Source organism: Leopardus geoffroyi, chromosome B1 (assembly GCF_018350155.1).
Source record: "Leopardus geoffroyi isolate Oge1 chromosome B1, O.geoffroyi_Oge1_pat1.0, whole genome shotgun sequence".
Lineage (NCBI taxonomy): Eukaryota > Metazoa > Chordata > Mammalia > Carnivora > Felidae > Leopardus > Leopardus geoffroyi.
In genome coordinates, this window is record NC_059327.1 from 121892367 (window position 1) to 121909206 (window position 16840).

The 16840-nt window shown below is 41.7% G+C and overlaps 2 protein-coding genes across 5 annotated transcripts in view; both read left to right on the forward strand.

The window, feature by feature from the left end:
* The first annotated feature begins 6542 nt into the window (after positions 1 to 6542).
* On the forward strand, positions 6543 to 8834 carry LOC123594912 (histone H2A.Z). Its single transcript, XM_045471937.1, has 5 exons — positions 6543 to 6730; positions 7165 to 7242; positions 7527 to 7640; positions 7992 to 8121; positions 8395 to 8834. Exons 1-5 carry the CDS (start codon positions 6728 to 6730, stop codon positions 8454 to 8456), a joined length of 387 nt encoding a protein of 128 aa, XP_045327893.1. The 5' UTR covers positions 6543 to 6727; the 3' UTR covers positions 8457 to 8834.
* A 1163-nt stretch (positions 8835 to 9997) lies between these two features.
* DNAJB14 (DnaJ heat shock protein family (Hsp40) member B14) overlaps positions 9998 to 16840 on the forward strand; it is a 45813-nt gene continuing 38970 nt past the window's right edge. Inside the window, exon 1 of one of the 4 annotated variants that reach the window (XM_045471918.1) lies at positions 9998 to 10570. In XM_045471918.1, coding sequence (XP_045327874.1) covers positions 10438 to 10570 — 133 coding nt within the window. In that variant the 5' untranslated portion in view covers positions 9998 to 10437. The remainder of the gene's footprint in view (positions 10571 to 16840) is intronic. The other 3 variants (XM_045471909.1, XM_045471901.1, XM_045471928.1) reach the window with 3 other exon arrangements.

The window sequence follows — 16840 nt, forward strand, 5'->3', positions numbered from 1 at the left end:
AGATTTAGTCTCAGAATCTCTAGCAACATCATCATTTTTGGTAAACAGAAGAGTAAAGATCCAAAACAGATTAATGGTCATTTCCTAGAGCTAGTGAGACACACGTGGAAATGTTTTGGACATCATCTTCTTAGATATTGTCACTATAGGGAATTTTCTAGTTTAGTAAGGAATCCTGCCTGGTGAGACATCACACACACTTAAATTCTTTGGGTCTTTTCCTTAGGTTGCTCATTAGCTCTCAATTGTATTCACTTTTTCCTTGGTGTGGTTATCTGTGGTGTAAATTAATTAAACAAGGAGGCCATTAGGCTGAGGTGGCTCTATAGTCAAGGCAGCCTAAAATCGTAAGCCTGTAAATGCCTCAAGGTTATGAAATAGAGACTTAAGACAACCAATGAGACAACTGAGCTTTAAACTATAGCTAATCAAGTAATTTCCTTTCTTTGCTTCCACCCTGTATCTAAGTCTTTTTCCCCAGCTCCTGTCAGTGGAGGACCCCTGACTATTTTCTAGTTTGGGGTTGCTCGATTCCAATCAATTTTTGCTCCAATGAACTCTCAAACTTTTTAATGTGCCTCAGTTTATCTTTTAACAGTTCTGACATCACTACCAAACTTTTGTGTTAGGCATACTCCTTGGGATATATCTTTGAAACTTTTTCCTTTCACAGGCTCCTGCCCTTTTTTCCAACATACCTACTTGAAAATTCCTCTTGAATTCTCTTAATGTAAACTTAAATATTTCATGACTTTCCTGACTTATCTCTTCTCCCCTCTGTCCATTCACATCCACCTTCTTGGCCTCCCCATTTATTTTATTTTTAATTTTTGAATTTTAGTTTTAGGTAGGCTGCATACCCATCACAGGGCTTGAATCCAAGAGTCCAAGACCAAAAGTCACAGTCTCCACTGACTGACCCAGCCAGGCATCCCTCCCCATTTCTTTAGATGCTACTTTATATCCCAGACCACCAATCTAAAAACCTAGGTATCTTCTTTTAAGTCCTTTCATTTATTCATGTCCACCTCCCACCTTCCTAAATGTCATATCAGTTACTAAATTTGATTGATATTTTCTTTAAGATGTTTTACATCCTTCTTTTGGTTACAGTATGATGCTGGTTTTAGGCTTTATACTTAAGTGACATACGTAATCTTTGCCAGGCGTCTAACAAAATTTTCCCTTTTATGATTTGCTTTATACCTCATGCCAGATTAGTATCATAAAATTGGTGAATGCTGTATTTCCCCTTTTCAGAAGTATTCATTTTTATTTTTTAGTTTATTTATTTTGAGAGAGAGAGAAAATGCGAGCATGAGCAGGGGAGGGTCAGAGAGAGGAGAGAAGGGATCTCAAGTAGGTTCCACACTGTCACTGCAGAGCCTGATGAGGGGCTCCACCTCATGAACTGTGCGATTGTGACTTGAACCAGAATCAGGAGGACATTTAACTAACTGAGCCACCCAGGCTCTTCCCTTCTCAGAAGTATTAACTGGTCTCTCAGTTCTGCAGGGTAAAGTCTGCTAGCTTTCTCCAAGATTTACGATGTTGACGGATTATAATGGTTAAGATCAGGTTCAGCTGCAAGTGATAGACAATCCAAAGTGGTTCAGACAAAGTAGATGTAAAAGTTCAGAGAGATCCAGGGCAGGTTTGATACTCCATAGTGTCACTTGGTTTTTCTATCTCATTATTCCTCCATGTGTGACCTATATTCATGGTCCAAAATGGCTTTCCCAACAGTTTTCATTCCAGTCAGCAAGAAGAAGAAAAAGGCTTGTCTTTTTTAAGCAAACTTCCTGGATGTCGTTCCTACTGCTGCTTATACTCTTTAGTGAAAACTCTTTTTATGGCCAAATATACTTAAACTCTGATGAGCAAATGTCCCACTAAAAACTGGAAGTTCTATTCCTCAAGAAGATGGGAAATAGATACAGGGATATGACCAGGAAGCTCCTCCACATCTACCTTCTAACTAACTGCTGCTTCCTTACACGAGCCTGCCAGTCTAGTTAAACTCTCCCCACGTCCATTGAAACAAACTCTTCAAAAACACTCCAGCCCGCAGTTGTCTCTGTCCTTTAAACTAGAGAAACTGTTGATTTGGCAGCCAATCAGGAACTTATTTTGTAACAGCCTTATTAACACAGTCCTAATGATTAGAGCATTGTTTAAATTTTCTACCTTGTCTGATCCTTTCAGCTAGATCGAAGGAAGAACCTAAGCCCTACATATCCTGTCTCCCAACTGCTATCAATTGGCATGTTGCCTGGCACGTAATATAACTTAATGACTGTGTTCTAGTTTACCTAACAGGCTGGCAGCACCAACCTAGAATATATCACTTCTATTCCTTTATTAGGGAGGGATTTTGTATCCTGTGTTATGATGTGCAGTATTTACAATTTAGCTGAAAGGATAGGTGTTATAAGATACTAATATAGGCAAAATCTTATTTGGGAAAACAAGATCAACAAATAGAGTCCCTTCCTCTACCCAATAAATCTTAAAGACCAACAATAGAGAATGAAAGGATATGAGAAAAAAAAAAGATCTTCAATATTTTATTTAAAAAAATAAAAAAACAAATTTTCAAACATTCTGAGGACTGTTAGGCATGGAAAACAAATTTAGGGCTGTATTAGAAGATGTATTGGGCCCCATGACCTTTGAATTGTTTTTTCTGAAATGGCAGTGGATTGGGGTAGAGTAGATTCAGATGATATTCTTTGTAACCTATGCCCTGTATTTATGAATTAAGAGTATGAAATCTGTGGTCATGGGAAGTGCATAACTGGACAACTGGGAATTTAAATCTATGGCCTTGGTTTCATCATTGCTGTAACACATAAGTTTCTCTTAATGTAATCGTACTTATACGATGAATTTCGGGAGGATTACAGCCTTTGTTCCACAACTAATACATTCCTTCTTATATTCTTTATACTTCATGAAATCCTTTCATAGTTCTTTGAGGTTAGTTTATCTGATGCTATGAATCTTTATTTAATAAATGAAGAAACTGTGGCTTAGAGTTTAACTTACTTCAGTCTGTATAACAAATGAGTGGCTATCCAGACTCAATCTGTTTTTGTTTTCATTCTTGTTTCTTAACTCTAGGTCATTATGCTGTATTATATGACATTGGAACTCAGAGTCATTGAAGGCACATTCTTTTCTGGATGCCCTTGGTAGAGACCCAGGATTCTCATGTGGATTTCCTCAAGAGAAGAATTCTGCCATTATCTATCTAGACTAATATCTTTTGAAATAACTTGCAAGTCTGTTTGTATTTGCTTAAAAATAAGTGTTTACGGGGTGCCTGGGTGGCTCAGTCAATTAAGTGGTTAAGTGTCTGAATCTTGATTTTGGCTTAGGTCATGATCTCACGGTTGGTGAGACTGAGCGGGTGTCGGGCTCAGTGCTGACAGGGAGGAGCCTGCTTGGGATTCTCTCTCTCCCTCTCTGTGCCTTCGCTGCCCACATTCATTCTCTCTCTCAAAATAAATAAACTTAAAAAAAAAAAAAATAGGTGTCTGGGGTGCCTGGGTGGCTCAGTCTGTTGGGTGTCCAAGTTTGGCTCAGGTCATGATCTTGCAGTCTGTGAGTCTGAGCCCCACGTTGAGCTCTGTGCTGACAGCTCAGAGCCTGGAACCTGCTTTGGATTCTGTTCAAACTTTCTGCACCTCCCCCACTTGCTCTCTCTCTCTCTCTCTCTCTCTCTCAAAAATAAAATAAACATTAAAAAAAAGAACAAAAAATGGGTTGTTTAAAGCAAGATGTATTTGAGAAATTTAAGATTCCCAAATGTGAGATTCTCAAATTTTCACCATAAAAAGAAAAACAACAACAGTAGTTAACATACATGCTAGTGTTTGACACGAGATAGTAACAGGTCATAGAAAGTTTGGCAGGATAATGGCCATTAAGGAGAGAGTCAATAATATTGGGACCATCTACTTCATGTTAGTTTAGATTTTCATGACAAAAGAGGACTTAAATAGCTAATTAGATATGGCATTGAACAAAAGAATTATATTGCTCTGGTATGTATATTACATATGAGTATTGGTATAAACACAAGTATAGGAGAGATAATCCAAGAATATTAACATATTTGCACCACACATTTTCCAGGGAAGCAAAAAGAGTAGGCAATCACAAAACTGCTGTGAAACTGAGGAAAGTGATATTATACTGTTACCCAGAGGAAGAGGAAAACTATGGAATGTATTAAACTAATTTTGGATTTTAGTTTGGAGGTTGGATGACTTGGTTGTGTCTACTTGGGCAGGCCTCAGGCTTGCTGCTTTCATTTCAAAGGAAGACAATGTACTAGACAGGAAAAAATATTGAGGAATCAAAGATACTTTATTTCAGCCCTCCCCAGCTTCCAGTGTAGAAGATAATCTCATAGTTATTTTTTAAAATTTATTAGTTTTTAAAAATGTACATCCAAGTGAGTTAACACATAGTGCAATAGTGTTTTCAGGAGTAGAACCCAGGGATTAATCTCCTACGTATAAGATAAACTCACAGTTATGATTGAGTGCTTACTGTGTGACAAACACACGTTCGAAGGTACATTGCATACCCTCTCTGATCTTTCAACAACTATGTGAAAGATTTCTTTAAACTATTTTTTTTTTCAAATGTTTATTTTTGAGAGAGAGAGAGAGAGAGAGAGAGAATGAGCGGGGAGGGGCGGAGAGAAAGGGGGACAGGGGATCTGAAGCCAGCTCTGGGCTGACAGCAGAGAGCCCAATATAGGGCTCAAACTCACAAACCGTGGGATCATGACCTGAGCCAAAGTCAGATGCTTAACTGGCTGAGCCACCCAGGCATCCCAATACTATACCCTTTCCATAGAAGAACCAGAAGTTCCAAAGAGTAACTAAGATGACACGGTGAGAAAGAGTAGGAATGAGAAGGAAAGAAGAGAAATGAATTATTTCTGCCTATTCCTGAGCTCATTCTATTAAACTCCATATGGTGAGGCAACAGTGAATTCCTTTAGTTGAGCCTCATAACAAAGAGAACATATTCTCTAAACTAGAAAATGTACTAATGTTGGTTTGTGAGTTATGTATCAGAAAGGCTCAATGGAGGCTAGGTTAACCATCACATCAGGTTTCATAGCTTTTTATTATCATTATATCAGTGCAGTTGGGGAACTAATTAACTCTTGCTATTGATGACATCATTAACAATTCCTCAGTTCCAAGGGGGAGGAATACCTTAGTATCAAAATTGAGAACCTCTTCTCTAGAATATCTCTCTCAGAAATTAGCCAAGTCCTCTAATTTGATAAAATCTTTCAAACTGAAACCCAATCTAAAGTACGTAAGAATACAGAGTTCACAATTTCTTCACGTCGGAAATACTGTTAAAGTGTAATAACTGTAAATATGAAAGATTTAGATCACTACGAGTATCTGGAGATGTACACAGGTGTTATTAATCTATTAGTTGGAAGACTAAGTAGCTGGCATTATGATAGTACTCTGTGTACAAGACTATTTTTTAAGCCCACCATTTGCAATTGATTACATGGACCATCTGTAACTGTCTGTGAATCATGTTAGAAGTTACCCCACTGACATTTATCGAACATTTGTCATGTAGCAAAATGTTTTGTATAGAAAAGTTGACACATAATGGCTTTCAGGTTTCACTAAATCAACTTCAGATTCCAGGCTATAGGTACAACCCATTGATGTGTAGTATCCAGAAAAATATGGCTTATGATTCGATTAAAGAATACGGCCTCACTCCAAGCCCTCTGTGCGTAGACCAAAAGGTCTTTTGTTGACACCGAGGTGACTTTGCTCCTCCGTTTGTTCCCCTGGAACTATCTCGTGGGGGGGGTGGGGGGAGCTTCAAAAGTGGTGAGGAAAGAAAACGTGGGAGATACAGCTAAAAATGACGTGGGAGTAGCGGGTCGTGATCGGCCGGAGGCAGGGTATTTGCCCAGGGGGAAGAAACGCGAAATGTCTGTTGAGCTTCTGGTTCACTGAGGAGTGGGGGCTACTCTCGCTCGACGCGTACGCGCCACCTGTCAGACCAGAGGAGACGCTGGGGATGGAGAGGGGGGTGGGGAAGAGGGTGCCCCGGGCCCCGGAAAAAGGCGGCCGGCGGGTCTCGTCCTTCGAAGCGCTCCAGTCCGGATGGTAGGGCGGTTAGGGAGGGGGAAAAGAGGGCGAGCTAGACCCGGAGGCCACAACGCGTAACCTGCGAGATCAGGTTGGGAGACTGGGGGCGCTACCCCGCGCCCCTCCCCTGAGCCTCTCAGCTCCTCCTCCCAGACACGTGACCACAGCCGGCGGGTCTCCTCGCTCCCGCTGGGTAGCTCGCTCTGTTTCTTCCCTCCCGCCGCCTTGCCCTTCTTCTCCTCGGTTCCCATCCCTCCGCCCTCCCCCCACCTCCTTCCCCACGCCCCAATAGCGACTCGAGCTGCGAAGTGCCCGCCCCTCCGCCCTATTCTTCGTTTGTTCATTGGCTGAGGCCTCAAGGACGCGTCCCGAGGGCGGGTGGCAGCCATTGGTGGGATGAGCAATCCGAGTTCCCGGATGAGGGAACATTCTGCAGTATAAAGGGAGCGGGGAAGGCGGGAGACAGCGCAGTTTGAATCGCGGTGCGACGAAGGAGTAGGCGGTGGGATCTCGCTGGCTATCTGACTAGTCTTTTCTCTGCCTTGCTTGTTTGAGCTTCAGCAGAATTCGAAATGGTAAACTTCGCGGAAGCGCTCGCAGACTCCGCGGGTTTTTGCCGATGGGAGAAAAACCCGTTACACACGGGAGATGGGGGTGAAGTGGCGACGGTTGGGAACGCGCGGAGACAGGATTTGGAAGAGCGGGGGGGAGGTGTTTTGTCGGCGGCGAGCGGAGCAGCCTCCGATCTCGCGGCGGGCGGCGACGGTTGGGTGGCGCGCGCAGCGCCGCTGGGGGCCGGCGGGCGGACGGAGGCGCGCGGCCGCGGCGGGCGCGCAGCGGGGGGCGGGCGGGCGGGGTCGCCCTTGCAGCGCGCGGCTGGCCGGAGACCCCGGCTGGGCACGGGGCCGCGCTCGCGCCTGGGCCGCGCCGCGGTGGGGGAGGGGCACGCCGCCCTGGTAATCCTATATTCCCCGTTCCTTCTTCGCTCGCGGGCGTGTGCGCGCCGCAGGCTGGCGGTAAGGCTGGGAAGGACTCCGGAAAGGCCAAGACAAAGGCGGTTTCCCGCTCGCAGAGAGCCGGCTTGCAGGTCAGTGGTGGTTCGTGCAGTCCGGGAGCCGTGGTGTTTTTCTTTACTCCTCTTTTCTTGTTTATCTTCGGTCTAGACGGGCGTTTCGTCTTTGCGTGGGTGATGCGGTGTCGCGACTTGGTTTGCCGATACGATAAATATCGAAGGGGGGGGCGATCACGTGTGTCGATGCTGGGGCGCGTTGCTGCACCAGCGTCCATACCCCTTGCTTTGGCGCGCGTGTAATATTACCATCTTGGACGCTAACATCTTTGTGCATTTATGTTTGTGTGCTTAAAATTAAGTTCCCGGTGGGCCGTATTCATCGACACCTGAAATCTAGGACGACCAGTCATGGACGTGTGGGCGCGACTGCCGCTGTGTACAGCGCAGCCATCCTGGAGTACCTCACCGCAGAGGTAAATGGGTGTACGCTTTATAATCTGGAAAAGGTTTGGGGGGGTTGGGGGTGGCGACGAGAGGGAAGGAGGAAAGTGATGCAAGAAAAACTCCCAGGCTCTAAACGCGGCAAGAAGCTTCTGAGAACGCTAGAGGGGGCTGGTGTTCATTACGAGATCCTACTGAGCTTGGTTGAGTTTGCTGCTCTTGGAAATAAAATTGCGTGCCCCCTTTTCAAGTGTTGCCATTCAGGTAGGTAGTGGAGGAAGGCGACATTTGGTAGATGTAACCCCGTGAAGATTCGATTCTACCCCTTGGGCATTGGTCTTTAAGGAAAGTTGGAAGGAGATTGATTAGAATCTCCCTTGTAGGTACTTGAATTGGCAGGAAATGCATCAAAAGACTTGAAGGTAAAGCGTATTACTCCTCGTCACTTGCAACTTGCTATTCGTGGAGATGAGGAATTGGATTCTCTCATCAAGGCTACAATTGCTGGTGGTGGTATGTAAATACTACATTTTATTCCTTTGGAGAAAACATTCTTCAGTTCTTAGTAGTAATTTCTAGTCCAGAAGTACTATTCTCACTGATCTTCAGTGTGGTTGAATCATGAAATTTGGTTTATGTATATAACTGAATGAGTTTTTACATACTTGAGCTGTACATGTAAAGACACCTTCCAAGCTAAGTGTCCAACTGTCTTGTTTTTAAGTATGGTGTGGTTTTTAAAATGTGTATATTAAAAAGTGGAATTAATCCCTGTCCCTTTCCTAGGTGTCATTCCACACATCCACAAATCTCTGATTGGGAAGAAAGGACAACAGAAGACTGTTTAAAGGATGCCTGGATTCCTTATTATCTCAGGACTCTAAATACTCTTAACAGCTGTCCAGTGTTGGTGATTCCAGTGGACTGTATCTCTGTGAAAAACACAATTTTGCCTTTTTGTAATTCTATTTGAGCAAGTTGGAAGTTTAATTAGCTTTCCAACCAACCAAATTTCTGCATTCGAGTCTTAACCATATTTAAGTGTTACTGTGGCTTCAAAGAAGCTATTGATTCTGAAGTAGTGGGTTTTGATTGAGTTGACTGTTTTTAAAAAACTGTTTGGATTTTAATTGTGATGCAGAAGTTATAGTAACAAACATTTGGTTTTGTACAGACATTATTTCCACTCCAGTGGATAAGCTCAATAAAGGTCATATCCCAAACTAGTTGCGTTTTAAATTTGCTTGATTGCAATAGGAATTTTTTTTTTTCTTTTTTGTTTTGAGTAGGTATCTCATACAACAGTAACCTAAGCATATTTCTTTTCTTGAAATTGAACTTGTAGATCAAGCAAGTCAGAAGACCCAAGTGTGATTTTTTTTAATGTTACGTAATGAGCTATTAAAATTTTTTAAAAAGCCAGAAGCTGGAATGGGCCAAGTTGCTGCTGCTTAGGCTGAGCTTGACCGTCCCAGTTCAATTGGCTGTGCCTGCTTTATGTGATGTCATTTCCCTGGTGGGCTCTTGCTGTGGTGGATATGGGGAAGGAGAGGGCAGGTAAAGGAGGAAGTCCTGTGTTACAGCTACCTCCACAGAGTGAACTTTCAGTTTAGACTTTGAAACGTGTTTTCTTATGCTACAGTGTTTTGAAGTCTACTTGAATTAAATTTTCAGTAGTTAACCCTTTGGGAGGCCATGCTATTCCCATTCTTAAGAAGTATTTCTTTGTAAGTCCTGAGTTAGGTGTTTATTTGCATGCAAACAATAGCTTGAGTATTATTTTGGTTGAGTTGAATGGCTCATTTTGATACTTGCTTTGTGAGCAGTCCCTAAATTTTTTTTGTTTTTATTTGGAGGACATTACCAAGCAATAAGTAAGTGGTCCCTTTCCCCCCTTCAAAGAGACCAACATGACATGGTTCAGCATTTCACGAGGGAATGTCCTGAAAATGGGAGAGGGGAGAAAACCCAACAAGTAGTTTATTTCTCTGATGGTAACACATTAAAAAGGTGGCTCCCGCCTTGTTTGGGTCATAAAGGATGAGGATTCGGGCTTTTCACGAGAAAAATTTGCAAAAAGTACAAACAAAGTGTCCACACCTTCTGGATGTACTGAGAGACAATTTAATGGAATATGGGTCAGAAAAATGGTGTGTAGCTGAAATAAAACAACCCGTGGTTAGGACCAAACGAGGCTCTGATGCGCTTCTAAACACCTGTGCCGGAAGCGCTGCATAGGGACTGACAGCGCCGGTACTCACCTGACCGAAACCTCCCAAGGCTTAAGGGGGCCCAGAGGCGAGCCCTTCGATCCCTGGGAATTTTCCTGTAAGGAGCGTCCCCAGCCCCCCCTCCGTCGTCCCGGCCGCCTGGAAGTCGGTTCCTGCCTGTGCCGGCCGCCCTGGGAGGTCAGGGGGCACGGCGCTGCCGAGGCGGGTGGCCGGGTCCCCTACCTCGGCGCGGTCCCCCGGCGGGCCGCGGGGCTGGTATCGCCCGCCTCCCCTCCCAACCCCGAAGTTGGTCGGCTCCGAGCCTGCCGGCGCAGCGCACGGACAGGCGAGTCCGCACCGACGTCCAGGCCCGGGAGCTCGGTCCGGGGGCCCGGAGGGATGCGACTCGCGTTGTAGCGGCCCGCGGGGGGCGGGGAGGCCGCCGTGAGGAGGCGGAGCTGAGAGCCCGCCAGTCCGCCGGGGCCGCCGCCACGGTCCTCTGCTCTCCTCCCCGCTCGCCACCGCACGCCCCCACCCCGGGCCGGCTCGCCTCCATCGCGGCCGCGGCTTCCGTCCTCCGTAGCTGCGCCGCCGGAGGAAACGGAAGAAAGCGCAAGCCATGGAGGGGAACCGGGATGAGGCGGAGAAATGTGTCGAGATCGCCCGGGAGGCCCTGAACGCCGGCAACCGCGAGAAGGCCCAGCGCTTCCTGCAGAAGGCGGAGAAGCTCTACCCACTGCCCTCGGCCCGTGGTGAGGCCCTCGGTGTCCCTTCCTTACCTGCCGGGTCCCCAGGCCGCCGTGTAGCCCGCCCCCGCCCCCACCATCGCCCCTCCGGGAACCGGCGGGGGGGCCCCCGGCCTGCCAGATCCCGCCTCAGGGCCCCCGGGGGGAGCATCCCGACACACCCCCGCCCCTGCCCCGACTGTCCCGGGCTGGGCCGGGCCGGGCCTGGGATGGGCTCCCGGAGATTCCCTCTGCACCAGCTTGCCTTCGAGATGCCGGCTCTCAGCTGACTGGCGAGTGTTGCCGGTACCCCGGTCGGTTTTGTAAAGACTAGCTTCATTCTCCTAGGAGATTTGTCCGTCTTACCTGAGTCGGGCGTTATATATGGATGTTTGGTTGTGTGGCCCCCCTGCCAATGCATCCTCACCCCCAGATAAGGCCTAGGCCCCTAATGAGGTGAGGAATGGGGAACTCTAGTGGCTAACGTACAGGTCTTGGTTCCACCACCTCTGGGGTAGAACACTGTTTCCAAAGCAAACATTTCGAATACCTGAGATGACATTGCTTTTCCCTAGTCAAGAGTTTCTTTAGAAGAGAGGAGCACAAATTTGTCAAGAATCATAGTCAGCAGTGTTTTCCTAAATAGTATCTGGTTTGGTAACACCATAATTCTCGATAAATGAGGCAAATCACTAAGGGATAGCGTACTGGACTGACTTTAGTTGAATTCGCTCTGTTCATGTCCTGCTCTGCAGGCTTTAAAGTAATAACAATAGCCAGCATTTATTGAGCACTTACAAAGTGCCAGGACTTGTGCCTAGTGTTTTGTATGAACTGTTTCATTTACTTCTCAATCCTATGTAGAGGTGAAATTCATTTGACCAGGTTTACCCATGTGTAAACATACTTTTTGATGAATGAATGAATGAATGAATGAATGAAAGTATTTTAACCAAGGTCACAGAGTAATTAGTAGCAAAGTCATAATAGTACTTGAGGTTTCCAGCTGCAAAAATCCTTTAAATACTCTGCTCTATTTTCTTCCCAATAGGATACTGTTTCACTCGAGGTCCAAGGTATTTCCGGGTTAAAAAATTATTGATAAGCTTGAACTCGAGGCTGTTTTATTGTTTTCTCAATTTTTTTACATTGTTGAAGCCTTTGTATGCTTTGCTTTCCTCATTTTCTTTACATTCCTGTTGAATACTGTACCGGGGAGGACAGGAAAAGGAAGTGAAAGAAAAAGGAATTAATATTTTTTTAAGTGTGGTAAAAATACATAATAAAAGTAAGTACTTAACCATTTTTGAGTATACAGTTCAGTAGTATTAACCATTTTCATACTGCTGTGTAACAGAGCTCCAGAAGTTTTTCATCTTACAGAATTCTGTGCCAATGAAAACAACTCCCCATTTTCTCTGCCTGCTAGCCCGTCACAACACCGTTCTTTATTTTTAAAACTTGACTACTTTAGATACCTTATATAAGTGAAATCATACAGTATTTGTCTTTTTTGACTGCCTTATTTCCCTTAGCATAATGTCCTTTGAATACATGTTGTAGCATGTGACGTGATTTCCTTTTTTAAGGCTGTATAATATTTCATTCATTCACTCTCACACACACACACACACACACACACACACCACATTTTCATTATCCATTCATCCGCCAATAGACATTTAGGGTGTTTTTATATCTTAGTGTTATGAATAATGCTGCTGTGAACATATGGGGGGAAGTATCTCTCTTCAAGTTTTTCTTGTTTTCATTTCTTTCAAATATATACCCAGAAATGGGATTGCTTGATCATATTGGTAATTCTGTTTTTAATTTTTGGAAGAATTACTCTACTGTTTTCCGTAGCCGTTGCACCATTTTACATTCCCACCAGCAGTGAGCAAGAGTTCCAGTTTTTCTACATCATCACCAAAATTTATTTTCTGTTTGTTTTTGATGTTAGCCATCTTAAAAAGTGTGAGGTGATATCTCATTGTGGTTTTGATTTGCATTTCTTTAATGATTAGTGATGTTGAGCATGTTTTTATGTTTGTTGGCTTGTTTATATCATCTTGGAGAAATGTCTATTCAAGTCCTTTGCCCGTTTTTTAATTGGGTGATTTGTTTTGTTTTTGAGTTGTAGGAGTTCCTTATATATTCTGGATGTTAACCTCTTATCAGATGTATGATTCACACACTTTTTTCTCCCATTCTGTAGGAAATCTTATTGTGTCCTTTGATGTACAGAAGTTAAGTTTGATGTAGTCTCGTTTGTCTATTTTTGCTTTTATCGCCTGTGTTTTTGGTGTCGTATCCAAGAAATCATTTTCCAGAGTTAAAATTTTTGCATAACGTATGGATACATGATTTCATTTTAGTCATTATCTAGTCCTAGAGGGACAGTTTTGACATTAAGCAAGTAATCCTTAAGACAATACCTTGGCATTTGAAAGCCCATCTCCTCCACCTACTAGTTTGTAACGTTAATCTTGGGCAAGTAGGATAACCTCGCTAGCCTTTGGCATTTTCATCTGCAAAATGGGACAATAATGTACCAATTTCATAGGGCTGTTGTGAGGATTAAAAGAGTTAATACACATGGAAAGCATTTGACAGTAACCTCTCAGGTGGTTCAGTATCATTTCTATTTAACAAGTGTGAGGCTCTGAGAAGTTTTAAACTTTTAGCCTGTCATTTTTATATAACCAATTTGAGGTTGTTGTTATTTGTTGGATGCTTCATTGAGAAACTTTATTCTTTGAGTGTTTGTTGTCATTGTTGTTTTAAGTAAGCTCTCTGCCCAACTTGGGACTTGAGCTCACAAGCCTGAGATCAAGAGTTGCATAATCTACCAACTGAGCCAGCCAGGAGCCCCTATCAGATAAGCAATTTGAATCAGTCTGCTAAAGGATACTGTAAGATCTCAAAGCACAACACAATTTTTGCTCTTAAAAACATGAATATAGAAAAAATTAAGAAAAATAACGGTGAAAATTAGTGATACAATGCCTTGTAGAGACAGTATGTGATTACCAAGTAAAGTGATAGGTTACGGTTGTGGTGTAGTCTGAAAACCTTAGTTCAGATGCAGACTTTGCCTGTGACAGTTTTGTAACCTGGGACAAGTTACTTAGCATCTCTAAGCCTTGTTTAGTTATATGTGAAATGAAGATTTCATCACAGGGTCAATGTGAGCATTAGCTGAAATAAAGTTATGCACAAATACTTAGCAAAGTGTATTTTACATAAAATGTTCTCAGAAGAGGTTTATTGGAATCATTTAAGAATTTAGGGGAGGGAAAGATCTAGAACATTTGTGTAAGTCCTGAGAAAATATTTAATGTAGAAAGAAATTGAAGCTGTCAGTTAAAATGAAATTTTAAAATGTTATCCCTGAATTTCCCTTTGCTCAACTACCGTGAAACTCTTATAACTCAGAGTTTTGACTACAGGTTTCTCTGGATGTGATTTCATACTAAGATAGATAAAGGAAAACATTGCATTTGGACTTCTGTTATTCTTGTACAGTGAATGAGAAAATGTGAGACTAAATTCTAAGTAAATTCCAGAATTTTTATTCTCTTTACATTTTATTTTTGCCAGGTGAGCAGTCTGATTGATAAAACACTTTGAAAAATTGGCAAGAATTTTCCTTGAGGAAAAACTTGATCTTCAAATGGATCTAGGACATTATTGCTTTCTATGTTTTTCATTGAGGATATTATTTTATGGATCATTTATTGCAGTGGACTTCTAAGTGAATTGAATTTTATAAATATCCAAATATTTTCATACTGTGAATTTAATTTATGTTCGAAAGGATTGATATGTAATGACTACTACATAGGAAATGTACATATTCTGGAAAAATAATTTCAGCAGGCAGAAAAGTAAATTACATTTTAGTTTCTTAAGCTGTATATTTGTTGAATTATTGATATATTTGGACTTGCACAGAGGGATACAATCTCACTGTTTTAACGCTTTATGTTGCTATTTACTTAGCATTAACTTTAATGTTTCATACTAATCGGGGGGCAATTTTTAGTATAGATTTGTTTGAGGAGGGTTTTATTTGGAGAAAAGTATTTTGATTGTTTTTAAGAATTTCTTAGTAATTTGAACCAAATGGTGGCCTGCAACTTCAAAAAAGGCCATCCTGTATCCGCTTTAATGAGTGGATAGCTCACGTGTGATTTGCAACATCTCTCGGCACTATAACAATTAAAATAGTCCTCTGTTTTTCCCTCATGTGAGAGATGTGTATAGATTTTTCCTTTTTTTTTTTTTTTTTGCTACGTTATTTTAAAATTTAAATCTAATAAAAAATTCAAAGTTCTGTTCCTCTTTTGTCACTTAAAATAGTAAAATAAAGCTTTTTAAACTGTCATTACACATCTGGAGTATTAGCCAACCTATTCCTTTTAAGGCAATTCCATTTTCTTTCTATTTCTGACTTAATTAAAATTTAGTGACAAGTACAGATTATACATTCAGAACAATTATTTCAGTAACATTGACTTAAGTGTTATAAAATGATTTCCAAATTTCAGCTAATAGCCAACTGTTTCAGACAGTATAGTTAAGGAAAGAATACTAGGTTTGGTTTTGAACCTTAATTTAATAGTTGTGTGACCTTGCATATGTGACTATCTTTTAGAGCCTGAATTTCTTCATCTATAAATTGGGGATACATTCATCCTTACGGAGTCCACACTTCTTTGTAGCTGGGGAGACCATGAAAAATAAGACAAAAAGCCCTTGTCCTCTTAGAGCTTCCATTCTAGAGGAATGAAATATAAAGTATCTGCTGTACTAATAGCAGCTCAATTCCTGTCATTCTCCTTTTCTTTGTGGAAACTTAGTTATCTCATCTGTAATTTTCACAGGATTATTATAAGGATAGTATGTTATTAAGTGCCGTAAGAATGTCATGTATTATTACTATGGCAAAAGTATTTGGATACTGCCTCGGAGTCAACAGTATATTATTTATCTCTTTTCTGTCATTTTTAGTGACCTCGAGTACAAAATAATTGCTTTAAGATTACTCTCCATTTAGATTCAGTTATTCATTCCATGCTTAGTTAACATGTGGTTCTCCCTGTGTTGCTGCATTCTTTCCTTGTGCTGTGCTGTGTATATAGCTGTCCTTTTCCTAGATTAAAAAGTCCTTTGCCATCAGGAACCATTTTAATCTTTATTTATTCAGTTTTTTACCTCCTCAGTACCTGATAGTGTTTGTTTTGGCATGTATAAGCCAGTATTTTCTGGAGTGATAACCTGTTTATTTAACTTTATTTCCTTCAATAAAGATGATTTGCTGAATAAGTAAATAAAAATCTTATAGCTGTAAGGCTTATCATGCTAATATATTCACAAATGAAGCTTTTCAATAATTGGGTAAGTGTGCAAAAATGTATATATAAAAATTGTCACTAGCAAAATTTGGAAAGAGTATAAATGTTCATCAGTGGGAATTGATAAAATAAATCGCATTGCTCTCATATACTATGCACCTACTAAAAATGATAATATGCCTCAGTAATTTTCCACCCACTGATCCCTTCACCCTGCTTATTGGCCATAAATCCCCAGCAGTCTTTGCTGAATTTGGAGTTAAGCCTGATCACTCTCCTATTGCAATAGTCCTGCATAAGACCTTAAAAAAAAAAAAAAAAAAGTGAACCAATATTTATTGCTATAAAATGAAACACAGGGATGCCTGTCAGTCTGTTAAGCGTCCAACTTGGGCTCAGGTCATGATCTCACGGTTTGTGAGTTCAAGCCCTGCCTCCGGCCCTGTGCTGATAGCTCAGAGCCTGCGGCCTGCTTCAGATTCTGTGTCTCCCTCTTTTTGCCCCTCCCCTGCATTCGCTCGCGCTCTCTGTGTCTCAAAAATGTGCAGCAAAAAATAAAATGAAAAACATGATGTATTATAAATTAAATAAAGGTAAGCTATAAACATAGATTATTCTAATTTTGTTTAAATGGGTATAAAAACTCGACAGTTAACTAGAGTAATTAGAGTTAAATATATCAGAATGGTTGAGTGATTTTTTTTGTGTGGGATTTATAAGTGATTTTTACTTTGTTATGTCTTTTTTGATGAGCTGAGAAACATTACTTTTATAATCACAAAAGCTGTTTCTAGTTTGTGAAGAGGAGGGAAAACATCCATTTGTTTTTCAAATTATGTATTTTTATTTTTAGATTTAGCTAATTATGGACACTCTACATAACAGGTGTGCAGTAGAAACTTATGAAACACAAACATATCTTGGTTCTTCAATTTTG